Source organism: Schistocerca nitens, chromosome 3 (genome assembly GCF_023898315.1).
Source record: "Schistocerca nitens isolate TAMUIC-IGC-003100 chromosome 3, iqSchNite1.1, whole genome shotgun sequence".
Lineage (NCBI taxonomy): Eukaryota > Metazoa > Arthropoda > Insecta > Orthoptera > Acrididae > Schistocerca > Schistocerca nitens.
The window spans coordinates 50,129,815-50,155,183 of record NC_064616.1 but is presented as its reverse complement, the minus strand read 5'-3'; the positions used below and the strand labels follow the sequence as shown (position 1 = coordinate 50,155,183).

Sequence of the window (25,369 nt, the reverse complement as noted above, 5' to 3'; positions counted from 1 at the left end):
ATTAAACAGTGCACCACCTGGATACAGTGATTATAGCAACTGCACAGACTATCTTGGTATGCCCCTCAACTGACCCACATTCCCACCTAGTGCCAAGGGGCATACTGAGATAGTTCATTCAATTGCAATAAACACTGTGTTCGGGTGGTGCAGTGGTTAACGCAACTGCCTAGTTAGCAGGAGATCCCCGGTTTGAATCCCAGTGAGGCACCCATTTTCACTCGTCGCCACTGATTCTGCATAAAGTCCCAATGCAGCTGACATTAATAGTTCTTTCCCTTTCCTTTCTTATCCTTTCTCCCCCCCTCCACATTCAGTTTACATAATACAAATCACAGCTGCAGATTCCGCATGGTGTTTGTTCTTTTGGACTTGTCCAAAAGAACAGACACCACACATTCATATAACATTTGTTGTTAATTATTTACAATGTGTTTATTTTAAAAATGGCATAGACAGGTCCAAGCAGATCGTTTTCCATAGGCATTATGTCGATGACATTTTTAGTAACCTCAACAGTACTGTGGAGGAGGTTCCGGATCTTGTTTAAGATTTTAATTTGTTACATCATCAGATGGCTTTCACTCACAAGTTAACGGATGGCAACAAGATTCTCAGTTATTTAGATCCACAATTATGACTATAGGGAGGTAGTGTCAAATCTGACATCTTTCATAAACCAACGACAAGCGATTCCATCATTCATTCCTCTCTTTGTCATTCATATTGGCACAGGATGAACTTTTACAAAAAATATGCGATCACCATATCACTGAACTTCCCCTAAGTCACTCTTTCATTGAGGAAGAATTAGCAAACCTTAGATATATTGCAATCAGCAATGAATATGACCCTAATATTACAGATGATTTTTATCAACAAAAACTGATCCTGATGAATCTAAATTTCCACTCAGTCTGTTACCCGCCAATACAAAATTTGTCAAAGCTCCTTTTATAGAAACACTATTGTATGATCTTACAAGGGTATTTAGAAAATGCAGTGTGGACATCACATTTGCATCGAAAAATAAAGTCCAGCATCAGTACATCCACAATGAACTAACTATTAATGGCAAATACGCAAACTCCGGGGTTTATAGAATTGAGTGCATCGACTGTGAAGCTTCACATGTGGGCCAGACTGGTAAGAAATTTTGAACAAGGTTTAGTGAATATTTACTTAATAAGAAAAGACAGATGAAACAGCATTCGACTGTTGCTGAGCAACTACAGCCTTGTGGCCACTGGCCCTTGATGTTTAAGAATTTACACGTACTCCATACCGCATGCAAAAGGAAAAGCTAAATCTTTTACATGAAATGGAAATTCTTAAGTTCTCCAGAGAACAGTATATTAATGAATGATCAACTGCTTAGCAGAGACCAGTTTTATTATGATAACCACCACACTAACCCATCAATAGTTCTTAATTGTATGTGTGACACTACCTTATTCATTTCTTTAGCTTCTGTCTGAATGTAAAAAACCAGACTTGTTATGTAACAATACCAGAGAAGGAAAGTTGCTATTCACCATGTAGCGCAGATGGTGAGTCGCGATAGGCACAGTAAAAAGATTCACACACTCATAGCTTTCGGCCATTAAGGCCTTTGTCAGCAGTAGACACACACACACACACACACACACACACACACACACACACACACACACACACACACGACAAAGGCCTTAATGGCCGAAAGCTGCGAGTGTGTGAATCTTTTTATTGTGCCTATCACGACTCAGCATCTCTGCTATATGGTGAGTAGCAACTTTCCTTCTTTGATATTGTTACATTCCATCCTGGATTTTCCATTGTTAGACTTGTTATATTTTACTCTTAGGCTAGTTTTAACAATTTCTTACTTTATAGGGATCATTTTACCCCTATACAGCATGTATCTTTGCACTTATTTTATCACGATATTTGCACTAATTACTAATTTAATTTTACTCTTTACCTAATGTATTGTTTTCTGTGTATGTAATTTAGCCATAAAAGCACTTTTCTTAAGTGTGTTGACTAACCAATGCCAACTACCCTTAATGTCTATCACTACGCATAAACTTGGCTTTACAGCTCTATGTTTGTGTGGCTGGCTATAATGTTTGACATATCTTGTGTTCTCAACCACATAATATTTACATTTCATCCACTATACGCAACACTCCATGCTGTGTGTGCCAGAATGCAGTTATCTCTACATTATGTAAGCTATTTTCAATATTTTTCTTGGTTTACCACAGTTCCTCTTTCCATTAGATATTACAGTTTTAGTTTGGCATTTTTTTCCTGGTTTCAGACCCTAATGCTTTTATCTGCCTAATGATGGCTGGGTCGACAGCTTGTGGTCTTGTGGTAGCATTCTCACTTCCCGAGCACGGGGTCCCAGGTTCGATTCCCAGCGGCCAGGAATTTTCACCTGCCCCAAGATGACTGGATCTCCTCCTCCTCCTCCTCCTCCTCCTCCAGCTCCTCGTCGTCGTCGTCGTCGTCATCATCATCACCACGGTCAGAGGAATGGAACGGCAAACCACCTCCATTAGGACCTTGCCTAGCATGGCGGTGCGGGTCTCTCACATCGTTCCCCTACCCTCTGTCAGGAAGCATTGTACTTCATTTCCAATGATGACAGGATGATGTTTCCTTATAATTTTTATCTTAATGCTATATGCTGGCATTAAAGGATGGATGTTGGCTCACCACAATACTTCCTAGGCAAATTCATAGTTATTGTTAGTTAGATCTGGCCTGGAACTTTGCCTCGTACCCCCCCAATCACCCCCTGTTTTTAATAGACCTATGCCTCACAATGTTATTTTACATACCTAGGTTAATCTGAAGATGTTCCACACAGGCAAAATGTGTCTTTGTCAATAAATAGAAAAAACAGAGAAGTAGAAGGAACTTCAGGTGTCTTCATGGTAAGTGTGTTAGGTTCCTGTTGCTCATGTTTATTTATACTGAAAATATACAATGAAGGGTGGCAGGAAAAGTCAAAGGTTTGTTCAACTCACAGGAGTGAGTCGCAGAAATGTAAAAAAAAAGTGAATTGGTAGACCCTTGAAGAGAGACAAAAACAACCAGTATTAACTGAAGAATCTAGCCATATTCTTCAGCCCCAGCCCTGTCACTCCCACATGGACCATGAAAACAAAATTACGCTAATTACAGCTCACACAGTGGCATTCAAGCAGTCCTCCTTCCTACACTCCGTACATGGTTGGAATGACTATAAATCCTGACATGTGATGTCATGTTAAGTACTCTCTGTCATGCAATTCACAGGAGTTTGCAGAGTATACATGTAAATGTGTATGTGTATGTATATTCACTCCCTTTTCTACCACCAGTCAGGTATGAAAATTGTAGGTAGCAGGAGGCATGAGTGGCATCAATGCAGGAAGGCAGGGGGCAGGATAGGTAACTGCTAAGAAAATGTCAGTCAGAGAATGCAGGGTAGGGTGATGCTAATAAAATACTGGAGAAGGGGGCAGAGCGGAGAGATGGGGGGGGTGGGGGGGTGGGGGAGGGGGTCAACAAAAAATAGATGTTCCACAGTTTTTCATCCTGGTGTAGTGGCCATCTTTTATATCGGTGGTGATGAAGATGATGGGCAGAAGGCAAAGGTGTAGTCCAAAGCAATCAGCTCAACTGGATTATAAGAAAACAAATCAGCTGGAGTTCACACAAAAAACAGCTGCAACATAAACTGGCCTAATAACTGATAAAAAGGCTTTACATTTAAGCAGAATCCACCTAAAGTTTTAAGACTGGGTTGGGAATAACATTAAAAATACTTGCCTTCATATGCAAGATCACAGTCAAAAGCAGCAGGTAACTCATTTACATCTGAAAGTCTGTTGACTTATAAGAATGTCCTATTTGTGTAATGTGGCAATAATAATATGAGTATCACTTATATGGAGACATGTACTGACTACTGCTGAAAAAAATGCATGCAACAGGAATTTGGCAGTGAATCAGGTGTGATTTGCTACATGCTACAGAGCACAATAGTACACACAATTCTAAAAACATCTTCATTATTGAAATTATGTTGGCATTGTAGCTCTGGTTGATTTCAAGAGGTGCAAGAGATGTAAATATGTAACACTGCCTCACCTCTTCAATGTACTGATACTTCCAGAATAATATCGGTCATATTCATTTGTGTGCACACGGTGCAGCTGTAGTAAAAATAATCTGTTAATAAGTGGATTTTGTCATTATACTAGTTATGTTTCAACGTAATGAAACACTGCCAATGGCAAGGTTTCCTCATCTGTTTCTTGCTTGCAGTGGGGGATGATGCCTGCATGCATGTTTTACTACAATTTTCACCTTGTCACTGGTGCTGTTCTTATGAAACATAAGAAAAAAGGAGACCATGAATGACAAATAATGATACACAACAAGGCTAACCATGAAGCTTAGTAGTATGACAATATGCTTTGGACAGCCAATAATACAGACCGCGGGCAGCTGCGGGATGTTTCCCCGCCTCATCTCTTTCAGTCATTCTTCTAAACCAGGGATGGCAGAATTCTGCATGTGTACAGTGCTCTCACTCGTGTGTAGAACTCTGTCACCTGACTGCACACTTCCCCAATAGCCCACCACGCTCTCTGAGGGTAAAACTGCAAATGTGCTGGTAATGCAATCACATAAGGAAACTTAATATCTTGTATGCAGTTTGATTTCCTGTTTCATAAGAACACAGATCACAAGCACAAAAATTTTCAGTATTATTTATTTCTGACACGCTGAAGACATAATAAAAATTTCTATCTGGTACACACTGCATATGGACGGATGCAGACAATTTTGCAGATTTTTGTCACCCAGGTTGCCATGTAATCATGACTCAATTGGTTTCATACCTGAAAAAAAGTCTTTCACATACATGTTGATCAAAACATTGTACCACGTTTGCAACCTCATTATGGAGACAAACTCTTCCTGAGAAATCAATGTAGACCTCCTGGACAGTATCATCATAAAACAATTTTTCCTTTCAAAAGGGAATTACACTGCAGATGTGTCTGTTCTATCTGTACATGTACAGGGGTGCTTTGAACTGCAACAACAAGCAGCCTCAAAAATTTCTCAGAAACAGATGTACGACTGGTGTCCTCAAAATGTTGAAAAAGCTAATCCTGAAATTCTTCCAGTGCCACAATGAATTCTTCAAAATTTGCATTTTGACAGCAGTGAGCTTAGGGAACTGGATGCTTTTTTTGTCAGAATTTGTCCTTCAACAATGTGATTTTCTTTTTAACTGCATCCCCACCAGATCAAAAATAAGTCATTTCTCATCCTGCAATGTCTCACTGTGGGTAGTGTGCAGTCTAGTCCATTTAAAGTGCAAGGCCTTAAATCCATTCAGGATGTTCCAATTTTCATTACTGCTTTTCTTTTTCCTTCAGAAACTCAACAATAGTGTGTCTTAAATCAAAAAATCATTCAAGCCATGCCCCATGCCTTAACCAACTTTCTTTTTCAGTAATATATAACACCTCCATACTCCTCGTTCAGTTCCATAAAAAACTGTTGCAACTGGCAATGTAGTAATGTGTGCAACTCCAGGAAATTCATTATTCATACCACCAATTTCACTATGCGCTACATGCCCGTTAATTTAGCACAAAGTGCTTCTTACGGTACAGAATACAAAATCCCATACAAATCGTCTGTCGATCACTGCAATTTTTTGTTGTTTCATCATCAACTAAATCTAAATTCTTTCTGCACGGTGCCGCAATGCCATTTCAAGCAAATTTGTAGTATGTGTCCATTATGTGACTGCATAATATATGCTGGGAATTCTCATCCTTCCCTTCTGCTAGTTTCACTCATTTTTAAAGGTTGGGTTGGTATGATAGATCATTAGACTGCCTCTTTTTGCAAAAAAACACAGGACCTATGAACTTATTTTATACTGGAAATGAATAGTGAAGGATATGGCTCTGAGCACTATGCGACTTAGCTTCTAAGGTCATCAGTCGCCTAGAACTTAGAACTAATTAAACCTAACTAACCTAAGGACATCACACACATCCATGCCCGAGGCAGGATTCGAACCTGCGACCGTAGCGGTCGCTCGGCTCCAGACTGTAGCGCCTAGAACCGCACGGCCACTCCGGCCGGCAATAGTGAAGGATAAAGAGTGTTAACATCACAATTCATCGGAACTGAATAAAGTAGTGGTGAATGCAAAATGCTGCACCAAACGCTAGAAGAAAGTGTCACATTGCACCATTCAATGAAATGTCACACTCTTCTGAAAAATACTGAGCAAATCTAAGATGTGCCAAGCCTCTGACGACATACATGGAACACATTGTGCGCACACAAAATTTTCCATGCCACGGCCGATCTTGTTCTAAGCTGTCTACTGTACTTCATTGAAATCATAGCAGAATACATCTTGACATTCATTTCACAACTAGGAAATTATATGCAGCAATCCATATTTAAACTTATGTGAAAAATTTAATCCACATGAGTCATCATTAAATAGACAAAATTTAAAGTTACAGAATGAGCAACTTCTGCAAAATAAACCCTGTAAGCTCACATTTAAACACATATCTGTATCATTTTTCAACAATTTCAAAGTGTAATGTATACCAACCTTACTGAAATAATGTTGGCCCCAAAAATACTGTACCATTAATGTCTTTACAAGCAGTACAAAATGCCACTTAAATTTTTTACATAATCAAAGTGCTTATGATGGTAACGAACAAACTGTAAAAATGAATTTTATTTACCTAGGAAATAACACTACTTTCCCTAACAAAATTTTAATAATTTATTAACATTCATGAGTTATGAGCTACATGTATTAGCAGCAAGGAAATCATTAATAATGGGGTAATTGACTAGTTCTGATGATATTGGGGAGTGGAATCAAGAAAAAGTTTGGCAAGAATATTCACAGCTTTGACTAATAATTGTGGGCAACAACAGAAACCTTCATCAGAACAAGCGGTTTGGTATTTAGGTCATTGTCCAAATTATGATATTTGACAATGGTATCATTGAAATTTCTTCATCTTTAAATGTGGCAAATGATTGATTATGTACATTTTTAAGATAATTGTTATTTATTATTTGGCCTTTCCTGGCTTAGGTGTATTGCAAGTAGGAAAGGTTTTCACCCATGCTTCACATTGTGTAAAGCATACTTAATGGTGATTCAGTATGTGTTTTGCATAAATAACACATTTTTATATTCTATATCTACAGTGTTATGAACAGCTTTGCTTATGAATGTACATATTTATAACTTACTTCCACATGCTTCGATGACCGCTGGATTTTCCTCTCATTAGCAGAGATTGAAAAATGCTCGATATCACTTTCACAACCACATTTTCTGGTTTTTAGAAGTCTGGGACTTTAACTGCATTTTGTTTTCATGTAAACTTCAATTTAATTTTGTGAACTTTTTGCCATAGTTAACTTCACACAAATTCTACTGCAGTTGTAATTATTTTTGCATACAGTGGTGTGTGTGTGTGTGTGTGTGTGTGTGTGTGTGTGTGTGTGTGTGTGTGTGTGTGTGTGCGCGCGCGCGCGCGTTATTTCATTGTTCAGATTTGTAACTAGGTTTCCTTTGTATCCACCGTCTTGCAAATACATGTGCTGAATGTATGAAGCGAAACGAGAACTATAGCACTTACATTCCTGGTGAAATTTTTTTATTTGCAGAAAAGGTCAAATAATACTTGTTATTTAACAGTTGCTGTAGAAGATGACCAAACAGAAAGACAAAATACGCAAAAAATGTTTATTTTTTTAATACCAGGAACTTTTTACAGCAACAAATACTACCCAGCATCATAAAAATACATGAAAAAATGTAAAAGAAGGTATAAATAACACATTATGTCCACAGTCATATTAACATAAGAAGCTGAGCAATTAAAATATGAAAACCTACTAAACCCATACAATTTGAGATCCTTAATACATGGAGTTATGATACTCCGTGTCTACTCGTGTAAACTTTTGTGTACATATGTGACTGCAGCAATTTTCAGGGCTATCTTATTGTATCTTCATGCATTGTGCAGAATGACTGCTTCTGTACTTTCCAGTCTTAGGAAAAGCATCTTTATCCTGCATGTAATCATGAAGGAGCCAAGACCATGAATGCGTGCAGAATGCTGCTTGAGCTCATTCTGCAAAGCAGCTGTACATACATCATTCCCTTTGAAAGTACATGCAATGAATGAATGTCAAAACGTTCCCTTTCATCACAATTCCACTAGTTAAGGATCTCACAGTACACTCACAGATATCTGTATGTTTATTCAACTAGTACCAGAAGTACATTTTTTGTTAGGATTTAACACCTCATTGCAGTGAACCTTCAAAAGTGGCATTTTAAAATCTTCAAATGAAAATATCAGCCTTCATTTCACCACTTCTGTCACCTGTAGCTTCAAGCCTACCATGTTGCCTCATTATATGACAACCCGTTTGACTTCTTCAGTTTCCAGCCAGTATATATCTCTTTGGTATTTCATATTTTGCTGTGAACAAAGATTGAAATTACTTACTGATTGTTGTCTGTAATTTAAACAGAAAACATTGACTGCTTAGCTTGCTGAATTAGATGTACACAATAATGAAAATAAACATGCACTTCATTCTCTATAAAGCAGAAAAAACTTTTGAATGCTACAGCTGGTACAGTAATATCTAAAAAGGAAGCTTATTTGTGAATTTAGTGAAATATATTTGACAGCATATAAGTAGGAACATTGCCTATCTTCATCTGTATTACTTCACAAAGTCATGATTTTATTTCTTTACTTACTCCTCAAAAGTTTTTCAACAAAAATCGTTTGGTCACCCTGCACCATCAGCTGCTGACTTTTCTTCCCAGGAACTGAGCTTATGCTTGTGCTGGCAGCCACGCCATGTTGACATTCACGAGAAAAGTCTTGCATAACCACACCATATAATTCCAGATTGTCTATCAATGTAACCTGTAACATTTAGTAAAGATAAAGTCAGAATTTTATTACAAGAAATTGAGAACCTTAGTTAATATTGACGATAATCATGACAACAGGAATTATTGTAATTAGGTGTAAGTACAAAACGACCAGTAGACTGAACACAACTTTATTCCACAGATGCATTAACAACTCTCTCTCTCTCTCTCTCTCTCTCTCTCTCTCTCTCTCTCTCTCTCTCACACACACACACACACACACACACACACACACACACACACACACATAATTACAGCCATAATTCAGTTTCAATATGTCCATAAACCCCAAGAGCTAGAAAGATGACATCTACGGGAACTGAATGAGTTAATTGCTGACTCCAAAAGCATACACCAAGTGTAAACAAATCAAAAAATATGGGCAAGGGGGGGGGGGGGGACACACTTTCACAACAGCTAATGCAAATCTTTTAATAATTGCTCCCCTGTATAACATCCCAACAGTAACATAATACTAATGAGTTGGCCTGTACCGCCACCCTCCAAGAATAACTCACATATAACACTAGTTCTGAATAGGTAAAATCAAATAACTAACAATAATTTATTTAACAAAGTAAATCACAAAACAATAACTTTCTGAATAGCAGTAAATATTTAAATTAGTGACAATACAGATTATTTAAAGAAAACAAAAGTCAAACAAATGTCAACACGGCCCACAGTTTTTATCTGTCAGAAAATTTCAAAACAATACACTTTTCACAGCAGAGTGCAAGATACATGGTTTAAATTTTTTTCACACATGTGAAGGCAGATGAGTTATTTTCACTGACTTCCGCAGCACCTAACAAGTAAGAAAACGATTTTGAATGTACTTTACTTGCATGTACATGGGTGTGTGTGTGTGTGTGTGTGTGTCTGTCAAGTTCTCAATCACATACCCTGTCCCAAGGAAACTCATACTGTGATGCCTGTATACAGACTTCAATCATCCCCCACTTGAATCTTCAGCACAACTCCAGTGTTTTAATCACTATGCCATCTGCTTGTTATGAACAAGGCACAGAAGAAATCAGAACAACACAGGGCCTTTTTTATGTCAGTGATAACTTCTTTGTTTTGGAGTCTTCAACACTAAACACTTTGGCATTCACCAGGGGTCGAAACCTGAATGCATAATTGCAAACAGAAGGGAATAGCAAAAAATATCTTACTCAAACTAATTTCACACAAACTGCCAAATAGTTTTGCAACATTGTCATAATTGGCATAGATGATATTTTTTTTATATTGGGAATGTCTCTCTCAATATTCTTTTGACAATGGAAAATAACTTCGTACAGCCCTGTCAACAAGGGAGGTAAAAGAAAACTTGCACTCTCACTGTAGTTCAGCAGCGTATATTTGTTCTCCAATTGTAAACACGAGACTGAGGCTCAAGGACATTTCTCAGTCGGTCAACATGTCTCAAAAAGTCATTTTAAGCTTAGACTGAGCATGTATAGTCTATTTATGGCAAGAAGCATGGGAAGTAGCCCACCCAAATGGCAAACACCATAGTGGTATCACTAACATTCAATAGTTTTGGAAGACACGAAATATTGAAGACCTGCCTTTCACTGGTTGTCTACAGTCAATAACACCAGTTGATGACAGCTAACAACAAACGATTGCCCAGAGGTGCTGTGGAGAATGTGTCTGAACTGTTAAACTCTATTTGGAGACAACAGGAAGGGTAATGTCAACCTAGGTAGTATGCAATCATCTACATACAATTAAACTGGGTTAAGGTGCCTATCATGAGCAACTGTACAAAGCCCCCAGAACCATAGAGTGTGAATAAGAAAGATGAGGGAACACATAGAATGGAACCTCAACCAATGGCATTGGTTCTCTTCACTAAGTGCAGGGCTGATCTGTAGCTTAGGAGTGTGTGAAGGTGGCCATATTCCCTCCCAGGCACACACTCATGTGTTCAGCAGGAAGACGAGCGAGTCCTCTTCTGGGCTGGCATGGTGTATCTATACCATTTCTCATCGCTATCTAGGATCATTTGTGGGCTGTACAGAGTAATGACAGGGTCCTCCAACTTACTGTTTAATTTTACAAACAACATTTCAACTGTGTTTTCACATTCCAATATGTTAATGCATGATCAGACTATGCCCACCTCATGTAAATCTTTCTTTGGAAAGAAGGAATAAACTGAATGGAATGTCCTATCATATCTGAAGAAAATATCAACACAAATGAGCATGCTTGGGACCAGCTAAAACTTGTAGTTTGTTGACACAGGAACCTCCTTCGCACACTGGATGTTCTCAAAAGGGTCACCATCAAAGAGTTGGACAGCATGCCAAGAAAGATTCAACCACATTAAAAATGCATGAGTGGAGAAACATACTACTGAATGTTACCCAGAAACAAATTTTCATTTACAGATGTGTACTTCTGAATAAACTGCCTTTATTTTAATATCTTGCCTTTTATTTCCATAATGCTTATTTTTTTCATTTCCTACTCCCCTTGAAAATAGGTCTCCACACACACACTCTGATATACATGTGGTGCAATGCCTTTCTGAGCAGCTTATATTAAAATCACATGTACCCAAGATATAGGTAAAAATAGATTTTTCACATCACACACAAATCTTTGACAGCAACACTAGGCAAGGGCAATGTCCCAGAGCCACAGAAAACAAGGGGTTCTGGGACACCAGAAGAAAGTAAGGAAGGAAAAATTTGGAAAAACTGAAAGGAAAACAGAAAAATTAGAAAATATGATATATATTATTGTATGTTCACAAATGTCCACAGAATGCTGATAATGTGTGTTGTAGAGGCAGTGTTCTTGCACACGAGCTACGTGGATTTGAGTCCTTTCAGACTGTGCTAACAGTTCTCATACAGCTGACAGGTACAGAATAATTGATTAGTTTTTCTCACGTTTTGTAAGCAATCTCTTTTGAAGATGGATTACACTTTTCCAGGATCCCATCAATGAAGTGAAGTCTGTTAGTTGCCTAATTCTAGATAACTGCACAATCCACAAAAAAGTCTGAGGTTACAAATAATACAACTAATTAATATTCAACACGAACATTAAGGGTCATAATGCACTTTTCTGCAACAGTCTTGAAGTTACTTATGCATCTGAGATGATTTTCCATCAAAGATGACAAGCTGTGTCCTGTCAACCAATAAATTCCCATAATGTCACAAATTTTGTTCAATTCTAGTATCGTTAACATGGTTCAAGGGATGCAAGTTGCAGTAGTTCTGCAAAAATGAAGTGACTTGCACGCATGCTAACTGAATCTTCCGTCTACTCTAGGTAGACTAACATAATAATAAATGAAAAGTGCTAGTTTTCTTTTCTTCTACAGTATTACTTTTAAGTAAAAGTAATACTGTAGAACAAAAGCAAACTGGTTTTCGGCTTACAATACCTTCTTAAGACATTTACTGACTATTGTCACCAAAGAAATTACTATTTTTGTAACGGACATTGGAAAAGAAGTTGCACATCCAGGTTGAAGCACAAATGTACAGTACATAACATCTTTACAGTGTGGTGGTAATGCAATGTAAAACGTTGACAGTAAATAAATATGAATGGAGTAAACAGGAAAAAAAAAACTAACAAAACTGGAACAGAACATCTACATAACAGTTTATATTAATGAACAAAACCAATAAAATAAAATTAGTACTGGCCAAGGCTAGTTCAGGAGGTATAAAACATGGAGTGTGATACACAAACAAATTAAAAGAAGAAAGAATTATGAATGAAACAACAGAATATATAAGGAACTTAAGCAATATCAATAAGATAGGCACAAACAAATTAAGGCAGGAAAATGGAGGAGTGTGAAGAAACATACAGTAAATGCTTTTTTGAGAATGTGGTAGTACGACATTTTAAAAAGTAAAAAGTTGAACAATACAAATATAAAATGAGCAAACAGGAAAAATATTAACATTATACTCAAAACTGTGCCTACATAACAGTTTGCATTAAACAAATAAACCAAGTAAAATAGCTACAGCACTTGACGAGACAACTTGCATACAACAGACAAGTGCGGCGTATGTAACAATGCATGGACAAGTAGTTGTTTCAAGTGTTGGAATACTGGAGAAAATATTGTGAAAATCACATCCTTTAAATAGAATACTAAAAAATAACTAAACTGTTTTTCTAAAAAGTTTTTTTATCACTTACTTTCTTTTTTATTCTAGTGGGATGAAAATGGACAGGGTGGTGACAAAGTTCTTTGAGGAGGAGAGGGGGTGCTGGTTGTGAGACACGAGATGTGAGTGATGCTTTTGGTGAGTTGGGCAAGGGGAATACGGTAGGCATGGAGGAGGGGCAGGTGTTCGACCATAGGTACTTGCCCCAGACCCCCCCCCCCCTCCTTCCCATGACTAGAGTTATGACTCTGGCTTTGCGACATGGAAACTTGTTTGTAAACAGCTACTTGGAGCAAGAACAAGTAGTATTTTAAAAGGCACTGTTGGCATGATAGCTTTATGAATGTGACTTACCATAGTGAAGCACTGTTGGCTTTGAAGTAAGTAAGAAACCATATTCAATGACAGACTGGCTAAATAACCAGTGCCATCAGCCTTATTGCATCATGGTACAGGGCAAAAACAGTCTAACATTTTCATATGTAATCAGCTGAGAAGAGGGGGAAAAAACCTTGTTACTAATTTAATGCTGAACAAATCCCATCTACTGCAGCAGACTTCTGACGGCGAGATATTTTATGCTGTTCAGAATTTATGGGTTATTTGCAACTTTATTTTTATTCAGTTAGTCATCTGTGTTCATGACAAATGAGATAATAAAACTTCACATTCACAGGTCCCACAGAAAAAAAGGAATAATGAAAGATGAAGCTATGAAAAGCAAGAACAAAAATAGCACAGAGACCACAACAACAACACTAAATATCGACTATAAGTTTACTTCCCTTTACAAGTCTAAATAACGAACAAGGAAGGATAGAGTCACTGGTGATTGCCTATTGCTGGGACTACCACAGCATTTGCCCAGAATGATTTGGGGAAAAAAGACAAAACCCACATAAGGATTGCGAAAGTTCTAAATGAGCCTGAATCCTCATTACATGAATAACTTTAGTACTTTGCAATGCATTGTAGTGACTTAAACTGATCAGCCAGAACATTATGACCACTGACCTACTATCCATATAAACCCATACATGTGATAGCAGCATCACCTGGTGAGGAATGACTACTGGTCAGTCACACACTCATGGTGCATGTAGTATCAATGGGCGTGCTGTCCATGTGTGGAATGGGAAAGCCACATGATCTATCCGAGTTTGACTGGGGCACACTGTGATGGCCCACTTCGGAAACTGCAAGACTTGTTGGGTGTTCGAAGAGTCTTGTGAAGAGTGTCTTCAACACATGGCGAAACCAAGATGAAACCACGTCCAGACATTGTGCGGTTGGGCAGCCACCCCTCATTACAAATGTCTAGCATCACAGGCTGGGCAGACTGGTAAAACATGACAGACAGCGAACTGTGGCGGAACTAGCATTAAACTTTAATGCTGGGAAGAGTAAAAGTGTGTCTGAACACACAGAACACCAATGTGCCAACATTAACACTATGACATCGGCAACTACAACTGAAATGGATATGTGATCATTGACAATGGACACTGGTGTAGTGGCAGAGCACTGCATGATCTGATGGATCCTGATACCTTCTTCATCAGGCCAATGGGAAAGTGCAAATCTGTCATCTTCCAGGGGAACAGCTCCTTGAAATCTGTACTGTGTGACGGAGACAAGCTGGCAGCAACTCCAATATGCTCTGGGAACATTTACATGGGAATCCATGGATCCAGTGGAGCTTGTGCAAGGCACCATGATGTCCAAGGAGTATCGTTCACTGATTACACACCATGTACACCCCTTCACAACGATCATGTTTCCAAACGGCAGTGGCATTTTGCAACAAGATAATGCACCATGTCACAAGGCCAGAAGTGTGATGGAATGGTTCCAACTGGTGTGCTGGCCCCCCAGCTCACCAGATCTGAACCCAATTGAACACATCTGGTAGCGATTGAACGTAGAGTTGGAACTCATCGCTCCCTCTCCAGAATTTAAGGAGAATTAGGTTGTGTGTGTGTGTGTGTGTGTGTGTGTGTGTGTGTGTGTGTGTGTGTGTGTGTGTGTGGTGCCAACTCCCTCTAGCAACCTATGAAGGCCTCATTGCTTCAGTGCCACAATTTGTCACCACTGTTATCTGTGCCAAAGGCAAACATACCTATTATTAGGTAGGTGGTCATAATGTTCAGGCTGATCAGTATATAATTGTAGTAAGATAATTAACTGGACATATGTTACTTCTACAGGGGCTAATCATGTTCCCCAGTGGGAAGAAAATTTTAACAAATGTATTCTGCGAACGGCTTCACGCGTATTTTGAATATATTAGTGAAGAACATACTCTCAACAAAGATTGTTCCTCTGTACTGTATTCACTGAATGGATATTCCACTTCATTTTAAACAGGTTAATGACATTAACCATAAATCTCAAAAGTGAGCAGAAGTACTGCATAGTCAGTCTAAGAATTCCCAGCTGCTTAAACAGAAGCCTGCATGAGCGTAATGAATTTATGCCGTGTAGAGTCTGAAAGGCTTGCTATACTATTCATTTCCTGATCTTATCTGTAACAATTATGCTGTTATCATTCACAAAAAAATGTCTTTTGTAGCTGAGAACATGCCATTAATAAATGTCAACAAAAGGAAGTAGCTATAATATGAAGCCCTTTGGTATGTACCATATTACAATATTCCATCTGAGCATACCTCATTAGTTATTTATCTTGTTGCTGTGCAGACAATAGGGATTCTTAGCTTTAGGTGAACTGTACTGTTTATTGAGTGTCTACAAAGTGATGACTAAAAAAAAGTATCATGGAAAAGCTGCAACAACAGTTACAACAGCAACAAGTACCAGTGGAACAACTACAGCAACAATTACAACTGATACAATAGCTGCAGCATCATGTCGAAGAGATGGTCACACGACCACAGCGACACCAGGAGCAGCGACAAACATGACCAGGAAAGAGTACCAGGTTTCCTGGCATCACCTGCCAGCTGCCCATTTGCGCCAACACCAGTTCTACCTATGCCCTGGGTGTGATCCTGCCTGTACCTGCCTGCAACTGCAATTGCACACCCAGTGAGTCGTATTACCTGCTGCCACTTCCTGGGACTGTACATGCACTACAGGTGAAACACATTGCATTTGAAGTACCAGCTCTCTGGACAGATTGTCTATCATTTTGGTTCATACACATCGAAAGCCATTTTGTCACTGGAGGGGTAACTAAAGACTTCACCAAATAAGAATATGTGGTGACACCACTTGACATCCGTTCTGCCAGCAGTATTAGTTACATTCTTACAAACCCACCTGCTTCTAGAAAGTACGAGTTACTGAAAGGTGACCTCATTCAGCAGCTTCCCTCTCCAACACTAAACACTTAGGGCTACTTGTGTTAGTAAAGTATGCGAGCACCACCAGTCTAGCAACTACCACAATGTTTCATGGTGACAGACAGGACCACTAACATCAGTTTCTAGGGGGATAATGGCTCAAATAAATACGTGTTTCCCAGGTGTTTGCTGTGGCAACCACGATCATGTGCAAATTACAGCTTAGTAGCTGCAAATGGTTTGCTCATAGCTATATATGGGCTCCTGAATTTAAATTTGAACATCAGCTCAGGGACGTCATTCGAGTGGCCATTTATAGTTGGAGACGTAAACTGCGCTATCATCGGGCCTAAGATTTGTTACCGGTATGTTCAAAAACAACACATAAGTGTTATGCATATGCTTTGGAAACTTACATGAGAATTCCTGGAGGGAAGGTGACATTCTTTTCGAGAAACACTATTTAGACAATTTACAGAAGTGGTACTTGAAGCGGACTGCTGAACGATTCTCCTGCTTCCAAGATACATTGTGCGTATGGACCATGAAGATATATGGGAAATTAGGGGGTGTACAGACAGTCATTTTTACCTCCCTCTATTTGTGAGTGGAACAGGACAGGAAATGACAAATATTGGTACAGGGTACTCTCTGCCATGCACCATACTGTAGCTTGCAGAGTATCTATGTACATGTACAATTCTCTATCCCCCTATGACTTCATCCTGGATGTGAGGAACATTTCTAATTTGGACCAGGGTATGTCACTGAAGGTGGCATGCCAGCCTATACAGTGCAGCGATTCCTCAGTACACTTACTCACCACACCATCGCCACTAATGCACCAGCTAAATGAGTTCCTGTCACACACGACCTGCTGGAGTGCTGTCATCGCCTCCCCACTCCACGGTGCATCACATTGGGGCCAGACCCAAACATCCTATTTTCTCATGGCCCATATGGCGGGCTCAATCAAAATTCGCGCCACCGAAGCAGAATTCAACACAATATGGTCCAAGCAGGCATAGCAGTACCGAAGAAACCAGATGGATGGTGCACCTGTGGTGACTACAAGGGGCTTAACACGTCAACAATTGTCGAATGATGTGCCACACAGGAAACTGTGTGTGCGCCAAACAGCAGGATTCACTGTTTTCTCAATGTTGGGATTTAGTAAGAAGCCTATAACCAAATACCTGTGGCAACAAAAGGACATCCACAAAAGTGCAATACTATTCCCCCTGGACTATTTGAATTCCCATGCAACATGCATGTTGAATTCTGCATCTGAAATGCAGAGTTTGATGGGGCCAGCCATCTGCGCCATAAGAAAATAGGACGACTGGCAAAGACTTTTCAGTGCTTTATTGATGAAATTTTGCAGGGTCTAGACTTCTGCTTTGCTTATGAAGATGATGTGTTGTTGGCACACCCTCAGAAGAATGTAAAAGACATTTATGCATAGTTTTCCAAAGGCTTGATGACCAGAATCCTCATAAATCCAGCTAAATGTGTCATTGGTGTCAACAAAGTGACATTCCTAGGATTTTATGTTTCCACAGACAGTAGGTTTGCCAGCTGGGCACAAATCCGCACTTAAAAAACAGTGCACGAAGTGTGTAAGTACTTGGGGATGATAAACTTTTACTGTTGTTTTTGTCCCAAGCTGCTGAGGCCCAGGCGCAACTCCATGCTGTCTTCGCCAGCTCCAAAGTGTGTGCTTCCATGTCTGTCACTGAGACTGATGAACTACAGGCAGCATTTGAAGTCTGCCAGAGAGGCCTCATGCAAGTCATCCTCACTACAACAGAATGTAAACAGGCAGCTTTTGGGTTTCTTCCTACAAAAAATTGGCCATTGACTTTCAAATTTTCACAACCATGAACTAACATTCAGCCCCAGTGCAAATTGACCAACAAAATTTTATTTTGCAATTTACAACAGCCATTTGCCACCTATGGATTTCACCAAGCTGGAAGCAGTAGAAAATGATGACGGTAAGTCAAACGGATCTGCTGAAAGGCAAGACAATACTGCACTTGTGATGCATACATGCCACTGCCAAGCACTGAGGAGCTGATATACTGTGAAGAGTCAGCAGGCTGACAGCAGCCATATGAGCATGCCCCACTATGAATGTGTGAATTCCTAAGGGACAAAACAGCTGAGTGCCCTCTATGACTAAGGAAGTGTTGTAGATTCTACAAGAACTGAGCCATCCCTGGACCCATGCTATGAAGATGCTACTAGTGCAGCATTTTGTATGGCCTGGTATACAGAACAACTGCCATACACAGACACAGACCTGTAGTCCCCACCAGAAGTGCAAAACAACACAGCATGTATGAGCTCTGCTCAGAAGTTCTGACATCACAGAGGCACTATTCTCACATGTCCACCTGGACTTGGTAGGAGCACTCCTGGTCACTCCTCTAACTACCAGTACTGTGTCACAGTGATACGTATGAAAATTACTTCATCACATTGTGCATCCACAAATGGCATTGTGGAGCACCTACTCCTACACAGTGCATTAAAAGAAGATCTGCAGACATCCCCAGCAGAGCTGGTGCACAGAAAATCTCTGCATCTCCTCTGAGAGTTTTTCAAACAACTTGGCCCCCTGTGCTCTACACAAGATGTCTTGCACAACTTCAGAGGCAAATGGAGGCCATGCAGTGAAGTGGAACTACACAGCATGGAAAAGAGGCTACTTTTGATTTCAAAGACCTGACAATAATGAAGCATGTTTTCATCCAATACAGCACACTGGGCAGATCACTGGAATGATCCTACCAGGTCTCATAAACAGTTGTGGGGTGAAATGATAGACATTCACTCTTCGCACTAGTGTCCATTGACTGGTGCAAGCCAACTTATCCAAGTGCAGAAGATGCTGTTGAAACGCAGGCCACCACAGGACACAAAACACCTGCCATGCCACAACAGCCAGTGCCACAACATCACCCAGAGCAGTGCCATCCACCTGGAAACCAACCAATGGCCGCACACACCCAGTTGTAGTGGTCACATTACAACACCAGCTGACCCACCAGCATCCAGCCACAATGGAAACTCACTACGGATGAAAAGTGTGCTTCTCCTTTGTTTTAACAGACATTTCATGGCTTAAATTAGTAACATTTTTTCTTTTCCTTGAGTGGGTGTAATGCAGCGATTTCATCTCAGAGGTCAGTTCACAAGTATCCTTTGACAACATTGCAAATGGCAAACACTGGAAAGGCCGCTCTCTCCGACATGCAGTACACGACTTCCTGCCGCGGTGCAAGGATTCTAGTGTGTGGGGTTGGTTCAAATGGCTCCGAGTACTATGGGACTTAACATCTTAGGTCATCAGTCCCCTAGAACTTAGAACTACTTAAACCTAACTAATCTAAAGACATCACACACATCCATGCCCGAGGCAGGATTCGAACCTGCGACCATAGCAGTCCCGCAGTTCCGGACTGAAGCGCCTAGAACCGCACGGCCACCACGGCCGGCGTGTGGGGTTGCTGGACACACATTATATATAACCACCAGTGGGACAATATTAGCATATTATGTAGTAATAGTTATTCATCTTATTGTTGTGCAGTCCAGTAAAGAGTCTTATCTTCAGCTGCATAGTAATCATCTTTTACTCATTTCATTAGGACAAGTATCTACATATTCTCATGCAACTCTCTCTCTCTCTCTCTCTCTCTCTCTCTCTCTCTCTATCTATCTATCTATCTCAGTCACTGACACACACACACACACACACACACACACACACACACACACACACACACACACACACTGAAAATATGATCATTACCAAAGACTGAGTAAACACATATCAAAGTCAGAATGGTGTGTTCGGGTAATATTAATCTTCAGTCAAAAACATCACATAAATTGAAAATTCATTTGTCTTACTCTTCACAACTTACAGCGACTGAGATATTAATGTATATTTATTTAAATGTCACTGTCTACAATAATCACTTATGCAAAAATATGGCCGCAAACAGCAATATTACCTTCTTATTGCCTGTGCGTTTTGCAACGTGGATGGTTATAGGTTCAAGTTTTCCTTTATTGACAACAGGAGCTTTACCAGAGATTGTGCACTGGTAGGAGTGTGTCATCCGAGACATTGTTTTCGTAATCAATTCTTCCCAATTTAGTGCCAATGTGTCATCAGTTGCATTAGTAACCTTTCTAAGAGTAGCATCCAAATTTACCATCCTGAAACATATCAGTTTCAATGCAGATTGAATTATATGGGCAGGTTATGTACTTCCTTATTTTGATGCTACACAGAACCAAACTAAAGAGAAGAGTTCATATCATTAACTCAAAATAAAACCATCACACAGAAAAGTTCTTTAACAGATATAACAGCATTTATAATTTCATTGCTATGGAATGTATGCCAGCCGAGATAGTGGGCAATAAAGGCTCTCCAGTGATGCGTTATGAAAAACTGTGAAATTACTGTATAATCAAACAATTTTACAGATTATATGTAGATGGCTCCATTGTGTTGTAACAAACATTACATCCACTGTGTTGTAACAAACATTACGCCTTTGGTAGTTAATGATCCACTACTCAAATAATTCTAGATACATGGTTTTCAAAGTGTATAATGCACAATACAAAAGTATTAGAAATATTGTTTGCATAAAATAGACAAATTTTTTCACAGTGTATCAACACTAACCAATTACAAAGCAAAATTCTAAATAAATCATACAATTTGATGGGAAGATAGTTATAAGACAATCAGACATAGACTGCAATGTACTCCAATTGTATCAAGACTTGGTCGGACTTATATAGTTGCTATGAGGGTAATCCAGGAAGTAACACCCTATTGTGCATCCCCATTACACAGATTCGTCTCAGGTTTCTATAAAGGGCCAAATGATTACCTTGGCACATTGTCTCAACATTGTATGAATGTTGGTCAAAACATGGCTTATTGTTCATTTTGTGTAAGTTCAAAGTCAAAGTTTGTGATAAAAAGTTCTGCTCACTGTGAAGTCAGATGTTTTATAAAATATTTAAATGTGCAGAAGTCAAAACACACAGAAACTTATCACCACAAACTAAATGGTGATACAATCCTGAAAGAAACGTGGGAAAGTGTTCAACAATAGGTAAAAAAAATGCATAGCAAAACTCCATCCAGATGTCTGTCTCTCATCACAGATAAACTGAAAAATTAAGAAGGAAGGAAGATTAGCGTTTAACATCACATCACCAGTGAGGTCATTAGAGAGAGAGAGAGAGAGAGAGAGAGAGAGAGAGAGAGAGAGAGAGAGAGAGAGCACAAGCTTGGATTACAAAATGATGGGCAAGGAAATTGGCCGTGCCCTTGACAAAGGAACCATACCAGCATCTTCCTGGAGCAATTTACAGAAATCACAGAAAACCTAAATCTGGATGGCCGGACAAAGATTTAAACCCTTGTGCTCCTGTATGCAAGTCCAGTGTGCTAACCACTATGCAACCTTGCTCAGTTTTAAAAATAAAGTGAAGAATGAAACATACAAGATACCATTTCACAACACAATTAAGAATTCCTGGGCAGGAAATGTTTTAGAAGTAACGAATACAGTGAACACAAGTGGCTTAATGGACTGGTGGCAGCCAACTATGATACGGCCATTATAAACTTTGTGAATAGAAATGGCAAATGTATAAATAATGGAGGAGATTATGCGGAGAACTTAAAATTTGTATGTAGTGTGTTTCTTGTCAGTAGAATACACTTCTTGTATTAATTAAATCCAAATGGTCATTACTTCCTGGGTTACTCTTAATGTCCGTCCATATTAAATACACATTCAGATATCAGTTTGGGCATCCTAAGATGCCACAGTGATGTTTCACTCATACTCTAGCATAAAATAATGTTATCCACAACTATGTCTACTGTAACCAGTTAATTGATACAGAAATTAACTTCACACACATGTTTGAATGTTCAGCTCACTTTGGATGATCCCATACGAGACCAACCACATGTGACAATACGGAAATTTAGGAATGCAAAATGTTAATGCAATGTTCACACCACTGGCCTTCCTGTGGCCTACTAAAGGAAAAATAAATGTCTAATAATGAAGTTAACTACTATTGCTCCCACCAGTGATTGACCTGTGAGCCCCCACATGCATCTGCATGAATAAAAATTAAATAAAGCAAGAAGAACACTGTTCATAGGGCCGCCTACTATATGGTGGAAATTCAAAATATTGGCTGCATCATTGGCCAGGAGACAACCTACTCATCTGTCACACAAACCCAAATGAAATCATGACTCGTGTTCAATAAATATGCTGGCAGGAATTTGCAGTGAAATAATGTTCACTTTTCACAGACTCAATTTATTACAGAAAAGTTAGACAAACATCCTTTCATACTATTCACAAGGGTTTATTATTAAAATAATATTTGTCAGTGCGAGAACTTAAGGAAGTCGACCAGCATCATATGTTTGCTTAAGGTTTCAAAAATCCATGAAAATCATTTAAAGTGTAACAGTATACTTCTAAGTTGGAGTTTTCTGATGGCGAATTAACGATACTTTGAACTGCATATCACCAACAAAGTTAACTGCAGAACAGTCCACAGAAGTTTGGAAAAAGTTGCCTAACCCAAAATTATTCAGAATCCTCATGCTGAAAAATGTTTCAAACTCTTTATGATCAATGCTCAAGAAATATTTACAAGTCCCAACCAACCAAGTCAGGTGGTACAAATTTTTCCAAGTCCATACACACTGAAAATATTTCAGAGTTCCTCACAATCATGAAACACAAAACTTTTGCAAGTCCACAACCGAATACTTAGAAAATATTTCAGTTACAAAAATTAGGCAACATCCAGCCACACATACATATACTAATATGTGAACACCACTCCAACTGACAGCCAAAATCCAAGTGGCTCCCACGAAACTGGCTGCCAATACTTATACTCTCGCACTCATGAGTCAAGCACATCAACTTTTGACTTTCGAAAACACATACAAATTATAAATTTTATGCGATATATACAAATTACACATGAATCTTCATGTACATTTCATCAGTTTTTCAATGCTTGTTGTTGTATGATCTTCAGTCCTGAGACTGGTTTGATGCAGCTCTCCATGCTACTCTATCCTGTGCAAGCTTCTTCGTCTCCCAGTACCTACTGCAGCCTACATCCTTCTGAATCTGCTTAGTGTATTCATCTCTTGGTCTCCCTCTACGATTTTTACCCTCCACGCTGCCCTCCAATACTAAATTGGTGATCCCGTGATGCCTCAAAACATGTCCTACCAACCGATCCCTTCTTCTAGTCAAGTTGTGGCACAAACTCCTCTTCTCCCCAATTCTATTCAATACCTCCTCATTAGTTATGTGATCTACCCATCTAATCTTCAGCATTCTTCTGTGGCACCACATTTCAAAAGCTTCTATTCTCTCCTTGTCCAAACTGGTTATCGTCCACGTTTCACTTCCATACATAGCTACACTCCATACAAACACTTTCAGTAACAACCTCCTGACACTTAAATCTATACTGAATGTTAACAAATTTCTCTTCTTCAGAAACGCTTTCCTTGTCATTGCCAGTCTACATTTTATATCCTCTCTACTTCGACCATCATCAGTTATTTTGCTCCCCAAATAGCAAAACTCCTCTACTACTGTAAGTGTCTCATTTCCTGATCTAATTCCGGCAGCATCACCCAATTTAATTCGACTACATTCCAATATCCTCATTTTACTTTTGTTGATGCTCATCTTATATCCTCCTTTCAAGACATTGTTCATTCCGTTCAACTGCTCTTCCAAGTCCGTTGCTGTCTCTGACAGAATTACAATGTCATTGGCAAACCTCAAAGTTTTTATTTCTTCTCCATGGACTTTAACACCTACTCCGAATTTTTTATTTTGTTTCCTTCACTGCTTGCTCAATATACAGATTCCCAACCACTGCTTCCCTTTCATGCCCCTCTACTCTTATAACTGCCATCTGCTTTCTGTACAAATCTTAAATAGCCTTTCCCTCCCTGTATTTTACCCCTGCCACCTTCAGAATTTGAAAGAGTATTGCAGTCAACATTGTCAAAAGCTTCCTCTATGTCTACAAATGCTAGAAACATAGGTTTGCCTTTCCTTAATCTATTTTCTAAGATAAGTCATAGGGTCACTATTGCCTCACGTGTTCGAACATTTCTACGGAACCCAAACTGATCTTCCCCGAGGTCAGCTTCTATCAGTTTTTCCGTTCGTCTGTTAAGAATTCGTGTTAGTATTTTGCAGCCATGGCTTATTAAACTGATAGTTTGGTAATTTTCACATCTGTCAACACCTGCTTTCTTTGGGATCGCAATTATTATATTCTTCTTTAAGTCTGAAGGTATTTCGCCTGTCTCATACATCTTGCTCACCAGATGGTAGAGTTTTGTCACGGTTGGCTCTCCGAGGCTATCAGTAGTTCTAATGGAATGTGTGTATTCCCGGGGCCTTGTTTCAGCTTACGTCTTTCAGTGCTCTGTCAAACTCTTCACGCAGTATCATGTCTCCCATTTCATCTTCATCTACTGTATTTACTCGAATCTAAGACGCACTTGAATCTAAGCTGCATCTGAAAACTGAGACTCGGGGGAAAAAAAAAAAAAAAAAAAAAAAAAAAAAAAAAAAAATATATATATATATATATATATTTCCCGAATCTAAGACGCTCCTGAAATTTGAGACTCGAAATTCAAGGGGAGAGAAAAGTTTTACACTGCACCTCCAAATCAAAAAAAAGTTGGTCCATTGTAATATGAGACATAGTTTAGGCCGAATGAATGACGATACAGCTACAGTAGTTTGGTTCGAGTCATAAGCTTA

General features: G+C 39.2%; 1 protein-coding gene across 1 annotated transcript in view; it reads right to left on the bottom strand.

Moving 5' to 3' along the window:
• Nucleotides 1–7,787: 7,787 nt before the first annotated feature.
• LOC126248001 (eukaryotic translation initiation factor 2D) overlaps nucleotides 7,788–25,369 on the bottom strand; it is a 150,920-nt gene continuing 133,338 nt past the window's right edge. Inside the window, exons 4-6 of the mRNA XM_049948583.1 lie at nucleotides 20,507–20,714; nucleotides 8,837–9,008; nucleotides 7,788–8,549 (exon numbers count right to left, since the gene is read on the bottom strand). Coding sequence (XP_049804540.1) covers nucleotides 8,506–8,549; nucleotides 8,837–9,008; nucleotides 20,507–20,714 — 424 coding nt within the window. The 3' untranslated portion in view covers nucleotides 7,788–8,505. The remainder of the gene's footprint in view (nucleotides 8,550–8,836; nucleotides 9,009–20,506; nucleotides 20,715–25,369) is intronic.